We start from the raw sequence: 17,194 nt of genomic DNA, 5'->3' as shown, positions 1-17,194 counted from the left end.
TTTAAAATGATTTCAAAGTCTCTTCAGCAGGTTTGCCTACAGATACACATTAAAGTAAATCTGTCAGGGATCCATATATAGCAATCCAATAAGCGGCAGGATAATTGTTTTAGGGGGGTGGTATAATGGCTGTAATTGTGTTCTCTATATGAGGTTTGCTTACACAGCAGTGGTGTTTAAAATGGTATGAACATACTGGCATTAGGCTTCCTCCAGGCTTCGCTGTGTCCAATGTTATGCATATGGTGTAGCATCACAATCACTTCCATAGCTTTACTATGCAGTGTTATGAGTGAAAAACGCATAGCACAACAAAACTAGTTGTGGGAGCATGTGCTGTTTAAAATGGGTGAAATGTTTACCCCACATAATGTAGTTTTTGAAGTGGCATCCTCCTACCTCTTGCAGCAGAGCATATTCGGTAATGATTTCCAACAAAGGTGTTTACAACAAGCAATTGTGCTGTTACACATGTTCTGCTACTTCCTTTTCTCAAGAATTTATTTTCATGTAGATACGTTAGCTGCTGTTTTGCACATAAAAAATAGACGCATCACAGTCAACATTGGTATGTTTAACACTCATATCATCACCTCATATGCTTGTCGTCTTCTGTTGGCCTTTGGAATCTTTATTGGGAGTCTATATACCGTACTTTTTTTTTTTTTATGATAAACTCATCTGCAGAAGATCACTGTAAACAGAGATTTTTTTTTTATAAAAATGTCCCTTGCACCCCCCTACATGTCCCAAGGCTAGCTTATTACTGTCTGTCAGGGATACGCAAGATGTGCACATCTGCAAGGATACAGGGAGTATTCTTTAATGTGCGGACAGATACATCGCCATTTTAAATTTTTTGCTTTTAAACACTAGCCTGAGGAGTAAAATTTTAATTTTCACAAAAAAAAAAAACTAAGCCTTAGCAGATCTTTTTTAGTATTGAGAACACAACTGTAGAGGTCACAGTACTTTCCTGGTTTGCAAATGTTACTAAATTATGCTAAAATCTTTCTGCTGTGTTGCTATATTCTAAAAGTTACTTCTTTAACCACTTCCCGCCCGGCCTATGGCCGATTTACGTCCGGGAAGTGGTTATGAAATCCTGACAGGACGTTCTAGAACGTCCTGCAGGATTTCATGCCGCGCGCGCCCGTGGGGGCGCGCATCGCGGCGATCGGTGATGCGGGGTGTCAGTCTGACACCCTGCATCTCCGATCTCGGTAAAGAGCCTCCGGCGGAGACTCTTTACCACGTGATCAGCCGTGTCCAACCACGGCTGATCACGATGTAAACAGGAAGAGCCGCCGATGGCTCTTCCTCACTCGCGTCTGACAGACGCGAGTAGAGGATAGCCGATCGGCGGCTCTCCTGACAGGGGGGGTTAGCGCTGATTGTTTATCAGCGCAGCCCCCCCTCGGATCGCCACACTGGACCACCAGGGATGCAAAAAAAAAAAAAAGCCAAAAAAAAAAAAAAAGTCTAAAAAATAAATAAAAAAAAAAACATAAAGAAAAAAGATGCCAGTCAGTGCCCACAAATGGGCACTGACTGGCAACAATCAGTGCTGCCACCCCAGTGTCCATCAGCGCCACCCCAGTGTCCATCAGCGCCACCCCAGTGTCCATCAGTGCCACCCCACAGTGCCCATCCATGCCCAGTGCCCACCTAGCAGTGCCCATCTGTGCCACCCATAAGTATCCATCAGTGCCGCCCATGAGTGCCCATCTGTGCCGCCCATGAGTGCCCATCAGTGCCGCCTATGTGTGCCCATCAGTGCCGCCTATGTGTGTCCATCAGTGCCGCCTATGTGTGCCCATCAGTGCCGCCTATGTGTGCCCATCAGTGCCGCCTATGTGTGCCCATCAGTGTCGCATACCAGCGCCGCCTATCAGTGCCACCTCATCTGTGCCCGTCAGTACTACCTCATCGATGTCCATCAGTGCCATCTCATCGGTGCCCATTAGTGCCGCCATATCAGTGCCCGTAATTGAAAGAGAAAACTTATTTACAAAAAAATTAACAGAAAAAAATAAAAACGTAATTTTTTTTCCAAATTTTCAGCCTTTTTTTAGTTGTTTCGCAAAAAAAAAAAAATCGCAGAGGTGATCAAATACCACCAAAAGAAAGCTCTATTTGTGGGGAAAAAAGGACGCCAATTTTGTTTGGGTACAGTGTAGCATGACCGCGCAATTGCCATTCAAAGTGCGACAGTGCTGAAAGCTGAAAATTGGCTTGGGCGGGAAGCTGCGTAATTACCTGGTATGGAAGTGGTTAAAGGGCCGCTATCTGTATGTGGTTAATACTTGCTTTGATACTATCTAGTATATTGATGCCTTTTTTAAATATTTTTCTCTATACTTGCAGGCTAAGCTGACCTGCAAAGTGACAAGGGACTGACATGCCAAAACACTGTCAGTTGTGTTATAGTGGTTACCATATGGATTAATTAAAAAAGCAAAGTTGCAAATTCTCAAGCTTCTCTGTTCCCGTCTTTGTATTTTTGCTGGACTGATTGGCCTGTTTGAAAACTTGGAGATGATCTTGCTAACCCCGGCAACCCACCTCTCCCACAGATAGTGGTTTCTATCTTACTTTCTAGCACTGCTGTCCTGCACACACCGCCCAGTGTCATACCCTCCACCATATCTCTACTCCACTTACTGCCTGCCATCTAACCCATTGTACCCCTCTCTTGTACCTTTCATCAATCCTTGCATTTCTCTGCCACTCATACTGCCTACTATCTTACTAGCCAGCATTCTTCTTCTGCAGATGCTGCCCTATAACATACGTTGTGGTATACCTTTGCTGTGTATAATGCCAGCTATTTTACCTTTCACTCTCCTGTCCTAGTGGTGCCAAACCTCCAACACTCCATACTTGCATAAACTGTCGACTGTCTTATCCTTTTGCTCCTTTTCCCAAAACATATTGTTCATCTTATCCTTTTCTCAACTGCACATACTTCTGCCTCTGTTATACCCATATCATTCATATCACTGCACTGTTCTACCTGCTGTCATACACTCTAGTGCTCTTCTTATGCAGATACTACCTTTTGTGTGTTTGGTATTTCTCTCCTGGACATGGTGAGCATTGATTTCCCCATTTGATGGAAAATGTCAAAAATGCCACACATTCACTTTTGGACATATTCCACATATTAAACATGGAATGGGCGCACACTTATCATATATACTGATATATATATATACACACACACACACACACACACACACACACACACACACAGTGCCTTGCGAAAGTATTCGGCCTCCTTGAACTTTGCGACCTTTTTCCACATTTCAGGCTTCAAACATAAATATATAAAACTGTAATTTTTTTTGAAGAATCAACAAGTGAGACACAATCATGAAGTGGAACAAAATTTATTGGATATTTTAAACTTTTTTAACAAATAAAAAACTGAAAAATTGGGCGTGCAAAATTATTCAGCCCCCTTAAGTTAATACTTTGTAGCGCCACCTTTTGCTGCAATTACAGCTGTAAGTCGTTCGGGGGTATGTCTCTATCAGTTTTGCACATCGACAAAATTTTTGCCCATTCCTCCTTGCAAAACCGCTCGAGCTCAGTGAGGTTGGATGGAGAGCGTTTGTGAACAGCAGTTTTCAGTTCTTTCCACAGATTCTCGATTGGATTCAGGTCTGGACTTTGACTTGGCCATTCTAACACCTGGATATGTTTATTTGTGAACCATTCCATTGTAGATTGTGCTTTGTTTTGGATCATTGTCTTGTTGGAAGACAAATCTCCGTCCCAGTCTCGGGTCTTTTGCAGACTCCATCAGGTTTTCTTCCAGAATGGTCCTGTATTTGGCCTCATCCATCTTCCCATCAATTTTAACCATCTTCCCTGTCCCTGCTGAAGAAAAGCAGGCCCAAACCATGATGCTGCCACCACCACGTTTGACAGTGGGGATGGTGTGTTCAGGGTGATGAGCTGTGTTGCTTTTACGCCAAACGTAACGTTTTGCATTGTTGCCAAAAAGTTTGATTTTGGTTTCATCTGACCAGAGCACCTTCTTCTACATGTTTGGTGTGTCTCCCAGGTGGCTTGTGGCAAACTTTAAACAACACTTTTTATGGATATCTTTAAGAAATTGCTTTCTTCTTGCCACTCTTCCATAAAGGCCAGATTTGTGCAGTATACGACTGATTGTTGTCCTATGGACAGAGTCTCCCACTTCAGCTGTAGATCTCTGCAGTTCATCCAGAGTGATCATGGGCCTCTTGGCTGCATCTCTGATCAGTCTTCTCCTTGTATGAGCTGAAAGTTTAGAGGGACGGCCAGGTCTTCGTAGATTTGCAGTGGTCTGATACTCCTTCCATTTCAATATTATCGCTTGCACAGTGCTCCTTGGGATGTTTAAAGCTTGGGAAATCTTTATGTATCCAAATCCGGCTTTAAACTTCTTCACAACAGTATCTCGGACCTGCCTGGTGTGTTCCTTGTTCTTCATGATGCTCTCTGCGCTTTAAACGGACCTCTGAGACTATCACAGTGCAGGTGCATTTATGCAGAGACTTGATTACACACAGGTGGATTCTATTTATCATCATTAGTCATTTAGGTCAACATTTGATAATTCAGAGATCCTCACTGAACTTCTGGAGAGAGTTTGCTGCACTGAAAGTAAAGGGGCTGAATAATTTTGCACGCCCAATTTTTCAGTTTTTTATTTGTTAAAGTTTGAAATATCCAATAAATTTCGTTCCACTTCATGATTGTGTCCCACTTGTTGTTTCTTAAATTTTTTTTACAGTTTTATATCTTTGTTTGAAGCCTGAAATGTGGCAAAAGGTCGCAAATTTCAAGGGGGCTGGATACTTTCGCAAGGCACTGTGTATGTGTATGTGTGTGTGTGTGTGTGTGTATATATATATATATATATATATCTAGATAGATGAGCACGTCCTGTGCACTGGGTGCAGGAAACCGACAGACTCCAGTCTGTCAGACATAAATCGAGTTGTCACCAGTCCCTAAAGTTCCCAAATGTCAGAATTTATTTATTTTCAGTGCATAAATCTTTATTAGTCTGCACAACAGTTTCAAGTCTCCCAGCTGTTTGTCCGACTGAATAGTGATTAAACTTTCAAACAGGTCCAATTAATTAAGTATACAAAGAAAAGGTCTCGCAACCATGGTGATCCAGTCACTTCCTATAGTTTACTACTAGTTCACTCAGAAATTGAAATGGATGGAGTATAAACCAAATAATAGATTTACCTCACCTGAATACGTCATGAACTAAAACGAACAACATTTCTGATACTGTGTATATACAGGTTGATCGCAGATATAGGGTTAAGGGAGAACAAGATTTCTTTTTTACCACCTGTAATGGAATTCAAGTTCCAAAATTTGGTGCTGTAGGAGCAAATATAAATGATATTCTCTATTCAGGATTCTTCTGAATAGGAATTGGTAGTACCTGATTTTATTTTATGGGCGATATGGTCTCTTGATTTTTTGAGTAGTTATGCCCCAAGGATTTCTAGGATTATCTCTAACCAGCGCAGCACAGGGCCAATCAGCACTCTCCAGACAGAAAAGTCAGGGGTCATGCAGCATCATAAGACAGCCAGAGAATAAAAACTCCTCCTACACGCTTTAGGCAGACACTGATAGAAGTCACAAGACTGCTATATACTGCTGATGAGAAAAGATATTTAGCAGTTTGTATGTACTAAAATAATTGCATTTCCATGTTTAGTGTACTGTGGGAGACCAGATACAGTGCGTGTGGGGTCCTGGGTTTAGTAACACTTTAAGGCATTCCTCCCAGCCATTGGTTTCAAATCTTTCTTGGGAAGTGTCAGTGCGATTGATCTAGTAATCGTGGAGAGTAACATATAGCACAAACAGTAAACTGGCAAGATCTTGCCGAATTGTGGTCTCCTGCCCAATTGTGGTCTCCTGCCCAATTGTGGTCTCCTGCCCAATTGTGGTCTCCTGCCCAATTGTGGTCTCCTGCCCAATTGTGGTCTCCTGCCCAATTGTGGTCTCCTGCCCAATTGTGGTCTCCTGCCCAATTGTGGTCTCCTGCCCAATTATGGATTACGGAGAGATTAGGTTAAGAAAACTATAGTGGATCTTCTGACCAACGGTTGTATTGTTTCCTGGAGAGCATTTGTAGCTCTTGCCTGGAATTTGTCTGTAAACTTCAAAATAGGCCCTTATTTAGATGACATTTTCAACAACAATACTGGATGAACATAAGCTGGTAGTTCACTGATGATTTTATCTTTATTACAATTTTCATTTTTATGATCAAAATAAAATCTCAACTGTTGAGAAAATATAATAATGAGCTGTGTGCAAAAACTGGGTCTCTCACTTACAGAAAATGAACATCTTATCTTTAAATTAATGTTTTCATCGTAACACCAAGTGGAACATTTTTCAGAAATGGTGTAAAGTTTTTTTCTCCTTCCTTTTCTAATGTATGCGTGTGGTTTACTGTAGGGACGATTGCTCAGTATGAATTTTATCTTATTTCAGGGGAGCCTGAAGAGCAGCCGACAGATCTCGCCACAGGAATTCATTCATGAATTGAAAACAGGTTCTACAGATGAAAGACTTGTCTCTTACTTAGACTCCCTTCGAGTCTCTCTGACCAGCAATCCTGTCAGGTAATGTACCAGAATTGATAATAAGTGATTGCGTGTTTAAAGTGCTTCATGTTCAAACCTGTACACTTCTTGCAGGTGTCTTTCTGTGACATTGCCTGAATTTATGCAGAAATTATGTCTGAAATATGTTTTTTTTTTTTAAAGGAAATCTTTATTTCTGTAGGTTACAAAAAATGTGAAGGTTTTCATATCTGCAAAGGTTCATATGAATTATATCTGTAGATGTTAAAATGAGAGAGTGAGTTTTTTTTTTTTCCTTTTAGTATAGTTTAGATATTTTCATATTAAACCCAACAGTAAAATCATATAATTACTTTAGCTAAATGCACTGTTGAAATCCACACTGATCATAATATTTAACTGGTGCTGCAGTTCTTGTTGGAAAGGCTGTATAGACTAATGCCGCGTACACACCATCGTTTTCTGCGATGGAAAAAAACGTCATTTTCAAAAACGTCAATTTAATTGACCGTGTGTGGGCAAAAACGTCGTTTTATGTCTTCTAAAAAACGACAGAAAAAAATTGAAGCATGCTTCAATTTTATGTGTCGTTTTTGGCCGACGTCGTTTTCTGTGTTCTAAACATTGACCGTGTGTACGTAAAAACGTCGATTTAAGCCCGCGCATGCTCAGAAGCAAGTTAGGAGACGGCAGCGCTCATTCATGTAAAACGACTGTTCAGAATGGAATCAGCACATTCGTTAAGGTGTTTTTCAGCTTATAGACAAGAAAACGATATTTAAAGCACAGTCACTGAAAATCACGAATCGTATCTCACCAAACTTTTATTAACACACAGCAACACGATATCAGCAAAAGAGGCCGTCTTCCGCATGGAAACGACCCTTTATAGTGACGTCGTGCGTGATTGACGGAACTGCGCTGTGCTAGAGCGTTGTGAAAAAGCGATGGTGTGTATGCTACGTCGTTGTTCAAATTGAAGTTTGAAAAATGACGTTTTTTTAAAGCACATAAAGCGTCGCATTTTTCCATCGCAGAAAACGATGGTGTGTACGCGGCATAAGGAGAAAAAATCTGATGTGTTTTGGCTTGTGATTGTTAGATTCAGCAGCTATTCTGTTATTTCTGGTGTCTGATAAATTTTATTTTTAGGGGTTGATTTGGTGTTGAGAATTAGGTCACAAATCTTTTTAGTGTTTTTAGTTTTGGATAATACAAGAACAGAAGAAGGTGAAAAAAAAAACTTTCTGATTTTCTTTTTTTACTGCTGTCTGACTTAATTGGAGAGAACTGGATAAGCAACCACAAAAAACTAGGCCTGTTTTTATATCGGAGTACACAGCGTATGAGTACCTAGAAAACACATACTTGCAAAGGAGTTTAACACAGGTTTCAGCTACCTGGAAGAACGTTCTGCACAAGGTAAATGGGTGTATATTTTTTAGCCAGAGAAGCACATTAACTTTTGGAGAGTGGTCCTGGGGTTATTTTTGTGGCTTACATTAAATATTAGGTTAGGCATTATGGTTAGATCAGGCCTAGATGTATTTTTCCAACATTTTAGTGGTGGCTCCAGAAAGTTAAGACACAGCAACAATGTAGCTTAGACTGTATTATATGCAGTTCTCCTCAACCCAATTGCAGTCCTATATTAATGTTGCCTCATTAAATCCATTATTTTGTGGCATATGGTTAGCATCCTGTTAAACAGAGATGACCTAAGGCGCCCTCTGAACTATTTTATGGCCGAACGCTGAACTCCTTCCCTCCCTGCAGCTTACATACACACACGGTTTTACAGGTGGAGGCCACTGACATTTTTTTCCCTACTGATTTTTAATGACCGTTTTTCACTAGTTTTGCTTTTGGCTAGGGGTCACTACTGGTAGTATGAGGCAATGCCTGGACCTTACAGATATTGCACAGGCAGTCCAAATCCTGCAGGATGGCACATCCGTTCCCAGGCGATGCTTGTTACAGGGAAACGCATCGTGTAGAGCAACTATCAGTGACATCACCATGCACCAGCCTGCAGAGTGAGCTCCGCGGCTGTGTCTATATGGTTTTCTTCGAATTTGTGAAGTGCAATGACAACTTGAAATTAAAACATCCGTTTTCTACTGCCCCATGAAGTTTCTCCTTCTTTTAAATTTCACATATGCTGGAGAGCATTAAGCTGATCTATTGGAGTTGGAATATTTTAACTATTATTCCTTATTCTGTGGTGGAGTGATCATTGCAGTGGGAGGAGATTTGCACATTGGACCCAATAGAGTGGAAAATCGCAGGTGGGTACCCTGATAACGAGCGTGTTTGATCTTTATAACTTGGGATCCATCCTGTCTTGTAAGAGGTCTTAACTTTTCCCTTTTGACACAAGAGAACACACTGCTGAACATCATGAATATTCATGCTTTACAGTGAAAAAATACATATGGACAGTCACTATTAGCCAGATTCAGGCACACGTGCCTATCTTTAGGCGGGCGTAGCGCATCTCATATACGCAATGCCGCCGTAAGTTAGAGAGGCAAGTACAGTATTCACAAAGAACTTGCGTCCTAAGTTACGGCGGCGTAGTGTAAATGGGCCTGCGTAAGCGCACGTAATTCAAAGTAGGCTGTAGTGGGCGTGTTGTATGCTAATGAATTGTGACCTCACGTAAATGACGCGCCTAGCGAACGGCGCATGTGCCGTCCGTGAACGTATCCTAGTGCGCATGCTTAAAATCACGTTGCAAATAGTCAATGCTTTCGACGTGAACGTAACCTACCACCCCCATTCTGAATCGACTTGCGCAAACGACGTGAAATTCGACGGCTGTCCCGACGTCCATACTTAACATTGGCTGCGCCATCTTTTTGGTGGTTTATCTTTACGCCTGAAAACGCCTTACGTAAACGGCGTATCTTACATGCGACGGGCGTGCGTACGTTTGTGAATAGGCGTATCTTGCTCATTTGCATATTCTCTGCGTAAATCGCCATACATGCCCCTAGCGGCCAGCGTAAATATGCAGCTAAGATACGATGGCGTAGGAGACTTACGCCGGTCGTATCTTAGCAACAGAGAAGCGTATCTCAATTTGAGCATACGCTTAAAGATACGACAGCGCAGATTCGGACTTACGACGGCGTATCTACTGATACGCCATCGTAAGTCTTTATGAATCTGTCTATATATATATATATATATATATATATATATATATATATATATATATATATATATATATATATTGTTCAGTTCATTTGATGTGGACTTTATCATTATGGGAGTTTTTCTAATTTACAAGGATTGCATACTTCTGTTTTTGTATATGTATGTTGAATTTAGTATTTAGATTTTAGAATTACAACATCTACACATTATTTTTATTTTTCCCACCCCTAGTTTTTCATATTCATTAAATCTTCACCACATAAGCACGAGATATTAAAACTTATACATCAATACATGCCTTTGCCAGAATGTTTGCTGTGTCTCCCAGCACAGTCTCAAAGGCATGAAAGAGATTCCAGGAGACAGGCAGTTACACTAAGAGATCTGGACAGGGCCATCAAAGGTCCGTAACCCATCAGCAGGACCAGTATCTTCTCCTTTGTGCAAGAAGGAACAGGATGAGCACTGCCAGAGCCCTAAAATATTACCTTCAGCAGGCCACTGGTGTGATTGTCTCTGACCAAACAATCAGAAACAGACTTCATGAGGGTGGTGTCCTCTAGTGGGCCCTGTACTCACTGTTCCGACACCATAGAGCTCGATTTGCATTGGCCATTGATGAACACCAGATCTGGCAGGTCCGCCACAGATGAGAGCAGGTTTACCCTGAGAACGTGACAGACCTGAAAGGGTCTAGAGAAGCCGTGGAGAACGTTATGCTGCCTGTAACATCGTTCAGCATGAATGGTTTGGTGGTGGGTCAGTGATGGTCTGGGTAGGCATATCCATGGAGAGACACACAGACTTCTACAGGCTAGATAATGGCACCCTGACTGCTATTGGGTATTAGGATGAAATCCTTGGACCCATTGTCAGACCCTACGCTGGTGCAGTGGATCCTGGTGCACGACAATACCTGGCCTTATGTGACGACAGTATGCAGCCAGTTCCTGGAGCATGAAGGGAAATTATACCATTGAATGGCCCCCACGCTCGTCTGACCTAAATCTAATAAAACACCTCTGGAACATTATGTGTCTGTCCATCCAACGCCACCAGGTTGCACCTCCGTCTGTTCAGGAGCTCAGTGATGCCCTGGATCAGATCTGGGAGGAAATACCCAAGGACACCATTAGTTTCATTAGGAGAATGCCCTGGCATTGTCAGGCATGCATACAAGCACATGGGGGCCATACAAACGATTGAGTGCTATTTTAAGTTGCAATTAAATTTCAGCAAAATGGACTAGCTTCCTGCATCATTCTTTTCACTTTGATTTCCAGGGTGTCTTTGAAACTTAGCCCTCTGTAGGTTGATCATTTTCATTTCCATCAAACAATGTTATATTCTTTCGTTCCTAACACATTACCCAGTCCAGATCAGTATAGATATCCAGCATGATATTTTTCCCCATTGAGATCTGATGTGTTTTCAAAGTGTTTTGAACAGTGTATTATTGTCTGGCTACTAAATAATAATCAAAAACGGCTGCTTTGTAAAGCATGAAGATGTTCTGTATTTGTTAATTATTTTATTTTATTTATTTTCTAATGTAAGCTATGTGTGGTTCCAGAAGATCCCTCCTGTTTATTGTTGTGGTATTGTCTTCCATTGCTGTTGTGTCAGAGCTTGTTATCCTAATTGCTCATTTCAGATCATGCTGCTTGACATTAATACGTGTCATTTTGAACTGAATGAATCCATTGAAATTCCCTGTGGAAACAAGTCAGATTATCAAGCGTTCTGATTAACATTGTGCCTACAGCTGTACACTTAATATTTGACTGGGGATGGCTGTGCAGGTTTGCTTACTGCTCTTCAAGAGTATTTGCAGCTGTCTAACAGTTTCATACTGTTGACTTTACTCTTAAACCGTATCTAAACCCAAGAACAAAAAAGGATAGTGTTGCAACTTACATGTCCTTAGATATGGTGGCTGCATTTTTTTCACATGGTCTCTCTTTTTTTTAACTGGTAATTATGCTATTACCTCCCGATTGCAGGGTGACAACAAACTTAAACTGCAGTCATTCTAGGACAGGTAGTGTGTTAGGGCTACTTAACACTTTTAGGATTTTTCAACACCTCCCTCTCTTTTTCCATGACCAGGGAAGGTGTTTGCTTGCCCACGGAGATAGGAGAGAGTAGGAAACAGTGCTAACTGATAAGGGTTCAGAGTTACAGCAAATACTGTAGCTGCTGACTTTTACTAAAAGGAAACGTAGTCCAGAGAGATCTAGCGCTCACCTGGGCCTGTTCTTCACCGGTCTTCAAACCCCCAGTGCCAACATGTTTACTGTTGGAAGCCGGCTGTGACTCCTTGAAGCTTCACAGCTAGCTTCCCACTGCACATGCGCAAGCTGTTCTGTGTGAATGATCCCACAGTTTCCTGGGACCTTTGTCATGTCCCAGAAGGTTGGGGGGGGGGGGGTGGGGGCGGGAGTGGGTCCCTGAGAAAACAAAAAGTTACAAAAGAAGGAGGGGAGGACATAAAGCAAAGTGTTCCCTTTTAGGGTGAAGTTCCGCTTTAAATTTTGTTGATAAAACAAATTAAATATTACTTGTTTTTTTCTAAACCCTAACAGACTGAATTCCTGGATAAGAATATGGAGTGTGCTGGTCAGTGTTTATACTGCGTTTTTTGCAGTGTAGAAAACTATACATTTGCATTCAGATGCATGGGGAAAAAAAGTTTTCTGGTAAAAAGTTGAATTTTTTTTTTCAACATGTGGATGAGCCCTAGTTTGTTACTGTAATATAGACTGTTCTTTAGAAAACAGAGTCACTCGATACCACCGAAATGCAATTAAAAGGATCCTCTTATCTTCAGGACCTCAAAAGATAACTATTTAACAAAAAACGCTGGAGAAAATTCCCTTTTACTTTGTTATAACTAGTGGTGCAACGGATCGTCACCGATCCATGATCTGAACGGGTCACCCTTTTCTCCTTCATGTAAAAATCACAATTTTTTTGCTAGAAAATTAATCAGAACCCCCAAACATTATATATATATATATATATATATATTTTAGCAGACACCCTAGGGAATAAAATGGCGGTCATTGCAACTTTTTTCTCGCACGGTATTTGCGCAATCATCTTTCAAATGCCTTTTTTTGGGAAAAAAACGGTTTCATGAATTAAAAAATAACAAAACAGTAAAGTTAGCCCAATTTTCCCAATTTTTTTGTAATATGTGAAAGATGATGTTACACTGAGTAAATAGATACCTAACATGTCGCGCTTTAAAATTGCGCATACTCATGGAATGGCGCCAAACTTTGGTACTTAAAAATCTCCATAGGCGACGCTTTAATTTTTTTTACAGGTTACTATTTTCGAGTTACAGAGGTGGTCTAGTGCTAGAATTATTACACATGCTCTAACGCACGCGACGATACCTCACGTGTGGGGTTTGAACGGCATTTACATATGTGGGCGGGACTTACATGCATGTTCGCTTCTGAACGTGAGCTACCGGGGACGGGGGCGTTTTAAAGAAAAAAAAATATTTATATTGTATTTTTATTTTTACACTTTAAAAAAAAAAAAAACATTTTTTGATCGCTTTTATTCTTATTACAAGGAATGTAAACATCCCTTGTAATAGGAATCACTGTGACAGGTCCTCTTTATGGAGAGATGTGGGGTCAATAAGACCCCACATCTCTCCTACAGGCTTACAAGCATTAGATCGTGAAAACAAATTCACCAATCTCATGCCGACAGCCGCGATTGCGGCTTTGTTTACTTCTGGGTACACGGGCGTGAAGTCATATAGTCACGCCCAGGCCTCCCACGGTCATAGTGATGACTGGTGACCTTGTGGTCACCAGTCAGACCGTAGTTTTAACTGTGGTTGTGTGTTTAGACTATTCAGGAAAGTTGTAGGGTCCGGAGGATTCTTATTTTCTAGACTACAGCTTACAGTTTTTCTGGCAGCGACGATGAAGGATCGATGGTTAGGAGGCTTGTTTTCATTATTTAGTAGACGTTGAGCCCTAGCTGTGTCCCAGAATTTTGGATCATGGCAGGTCCACCAGAAAATATGGAGAAATGTGTCTGTACTATGCAGTCTCTCAAGCTTGCAGGAGAGGTAGACAGAAATATTTTTGATAAACATGCAGAAGAATTCTCTCACAAAATTGCATATTGTGCAATTCTTGGCCATTAATATGGCCATTTAAGGTCTTTCATAAAAGGCTTTAAATGGCCATAACGCCTAAATAAACTCAAGAAAAGGAATAAAGAAAAGAGGGCGCATCAGCCTTGTGCATTATCCTTTGATAAATTTATTAAAAGAACCGATTAAAAACTACTCACAAGCATGTCGAAGAAAAAACACAACGTGAAAGCCTTCAAGTGTTGGAAATCGGTCTAGGTTCAACAGTCTCCAGGTGGTGAAGGAGAGGACATGAGGACCCCACTGCTGGCTGACGCGTTTCAAAGGGAAACCTTCTTCCTCAGAGCCTAGCAGTGCTAACTCCTTCAGCGTCTTCTCCACTGCAAACATGACCGAAAATGCCTCTTGCCCATACGTGTTTATAAGGAGGAAGGAATTCAGCCAGGTCTCTGCCCTCTGCCCGCTCCGGCAATCCTATAAACCGTAGGTTACAGCGGCGAAACCTGTTCTCCAATTCGTCCTGGTGGGAGTGTAGCTGGTGAATTTGGCGCTGCATGTCCTCGGTGGCATGCTGTAAAGGGTGCAATATGTCCTCCGCGGCGCTGATACGGGTCTCCGTCTCAGTAACCCTGTCCCGCACTGTAGACAGGTCCTGTCGCATGAGTGATATGTCTATCTTCACCTCATCTATTTTCGCCGTCAGGGTGCCCTGGAGTGCAGCTATAGCCTCCAACACCTTTGCCGTCTCCGCAGCATGGCGCTCCTCCCCCGGTTTATCATCAGCGCCATCTTTGGCCTGCTCCTCGTCCCCCTTGTGCCGATACTTGGCCAGCTTTTCCGCCGCAGCGGGCGATTTTTTCGGTGGCGAAGTGTTCCACTCCGGTCCCGGAGTCTTCAGGCAGGTTTGTGGGTAAGATTAAACCCAGATAGTCGTACAGGCTGGTAGACAGGAGTTTCAGCAAGAGCAGCTCTTCCTACCCGCGTCTTACTCCATCGCTAGCCAGGCCACGCCCCCCAACTCCTTCAGCTTCTTAATGTGTGCATTCATAGGACACATTCCAGAAAGGCCCAAGAGCCCCACCTACTTTGCAGGTGGTTCCGTGAAAGGGTAGGGCTAGAGTGATAGCTAGAAAATTATGACTTGACATTATTGCAAGGAATGCATAGGATAAAAAAAAAAAAAAAAAGTTTTATAACCACGTTACGTAATGTCAAAGTTATTGCCAAATTATTCAATAGGAGAAATGTAAGAATTGCTGTGGTCCAAAGGGTATACAAGTATGGGAGCTGAAATGGGTAAAGAACAATGTAGAAGAAGCAAACAATATGGTAGTATTTAGTATAGTATTGTTTTCAAGCACAGGCCTGTTAGGTGCAAACTGTGTATCGATTAGCAAAGCTTTATTGCAGAAAGAATATCTTCAAGTGGTTATAAGATTGCTTAATGTCTTGGGAGGAAAATAGTTACAGGTAGAGCTAAAGTCGTTGGGGGCGCCACTTTTACAAGTTGGTGATTTTATGCTTATGCGGCTTTGGGTTTATTTGTTTTCCCTGTAGTCTTTGAATACAAGTTGTATGGAATAATGGGAACACATAATGGTTATTTATTGATAACAAATAAACATAAGATTATAAAAGGGAACATGACTACATTTAGACTACAACACATAAAAGACATAATTTGTTGAAAGCATTATTGTTAACAACATGACTTGGAAATGATTGTCTTATTTACTTTAATGTACTGTTCAGGAGGAAATTGCTGCCAATGATTGTTTATAGGTTCCTTGTATTGTGACTAAAGATTTTAATCCAGATAGAAAGGCTAAACTGTCTCTACGTAGCAACATTTACATAACCTTATGTGGATGGATGTGGGGATAACATGAAAATGACACCAATATCTGAAACTGATTAGCATAATTAAGTTGCTCTTTTGCTTTGATCTCTTGTTATTTGTGTTTATTTGATGTTCAGCCTGTATTGTTGAACCACAAACACAATGGCACAGCATTTTTATTCATTTATTTTTGTTCAGGTAATGTGTTTTTTTTTTTTTTTTTTTTTTTTTCAAAAAAGATTGACCTGAAAGTATTGTTTGTAAATTAATGTGGTATTTGACCTATTGGATATATCTGAAACCTTGTATACCAGGTCATAGGGCTGTAGGTGACGTTAATGTGTTTACTCCTTTTTTTTCCCTCAATTTATTTTTTTAAAACAAACAGTTCTATCCATAAATACACATACATACATACATGCATGCATACATACATACATACATACATACATACAGTACATAAACTGGTCCAACATATGATATTAGTGAGCTGCTGTGATGGCAAAGAAACACTGCAGCTGTTCTAAAGTCATACATTTAAATCAATTAACTGTAATTTAAATTATATATACCGTAATCCTCTGCAACCAGATTCCAGAGAGCTCCTAAAATGCAGAATGGGTGTCCATGCTTCCCAAATCTGTATTGTGTAACTTCCTGTTTCTGTTTGGTGTATCACCAATAGGATTAAAACCTTTACATTTATTTAAAACTTATAAGTATGCTTTTTTTGATTTTCAAACTACAGAATGGACCAACTAAATGTGTATGTGGGTACCACTTGTTGCTTGCATTGCTGGAGTCCCTAGAAGTCCTCTTAGGGTACTCATAAGTGTGCTTTAACTTTTTTTGCCACCATTGACAACAGATTCCAAATATAATGGCATTGAAATGGTTAAATCTATTTTGCACAGCAAAAAGCATACAGATCACTTCTGCTTGCATCAGATGTTTCGTCCCAGGGAGCCCTGGACTACAAAAAAGTACTTTAGTATGATAAGTGGTGTATATGAAAGAGAAAAATTATGACCAATCCTGTGAATCCTGACATGCACTCCTGTAAGCGCTGGTCGCTCTGTAGAGCTCCTACACAGTCCCGCTGAGTCAGAACTAGAGATCTCCAGTCAGCAAATCTCATGCTGTGTACTATAACTAGTGTAATGCTTCAGGCAGAGTTACTATAATGGGTGGTGAGGATCACAGCTTTGGAAGTCTATGGATATGGTATTCTTAACAGTTAACTTTAATTTGGCAGAGATCAGGTAGGAAGACTCAGATGATTTGGGAATGTAAGTGGTTTTATTTAGTTTGGTAATACACAGCCACAATATGGAGCATCAGGGTTAACTTAAGTATAGTAGCAGTACACAGGAATAAAGATTATCGTGAACGTAGGGATACTTATGGTGAGTGGTCTTCTGTTGTTAGTGCCACCCAGTGGCTTAT

The 17,194-nt window shown here is 41.0% G+C and overlaps 1 protein-coding gene across 4 annotated transcripts in view; it reads left to right on the top strand.

Annotated features, from left to right (window-relative positions):
* The window catches only part of DIAPH3 (diaphanous related formin 3), an 844,467-nt gene that overhangs the window by 210,066 nt on the left and 617,207 nt on the right, over positions 1 to 17,194 (top strand). For all 4 annotated transcript variants that reach the window (XM_040341346.1, XM_040341345.1, XM_040341344.1 and 1 more), the window contains one exon: positions 6,529 to 6,659. In XM_040341346.1, the coding sequence (XP_040197280.1) occupies positions 6,529 to 6,659 (131 nt within the window). The remainder of the gene's footprint in view (positions 1 to 6,528; positions 6,660 to 17,194) is intronic.

The sequence above is a fragment of the Rana temporaria genome, chromosome 2 (assembly GCF_905171775.1).
Source record: "Rana temporaria chromosome 2, aRanTem1.1, whole genome shotgun sequence".
Taxonomy (NCBI): domain Eukaryota; kingdom Metazoa; phylum Chordata; class Amphibia; order Anura; family Ranidae; genus Rana; species Rana temporaria.
Note: the sequence above shows the minus strand (reverse complement) of the source record. Positions and strands in the feature narration are given on the sequence as shown.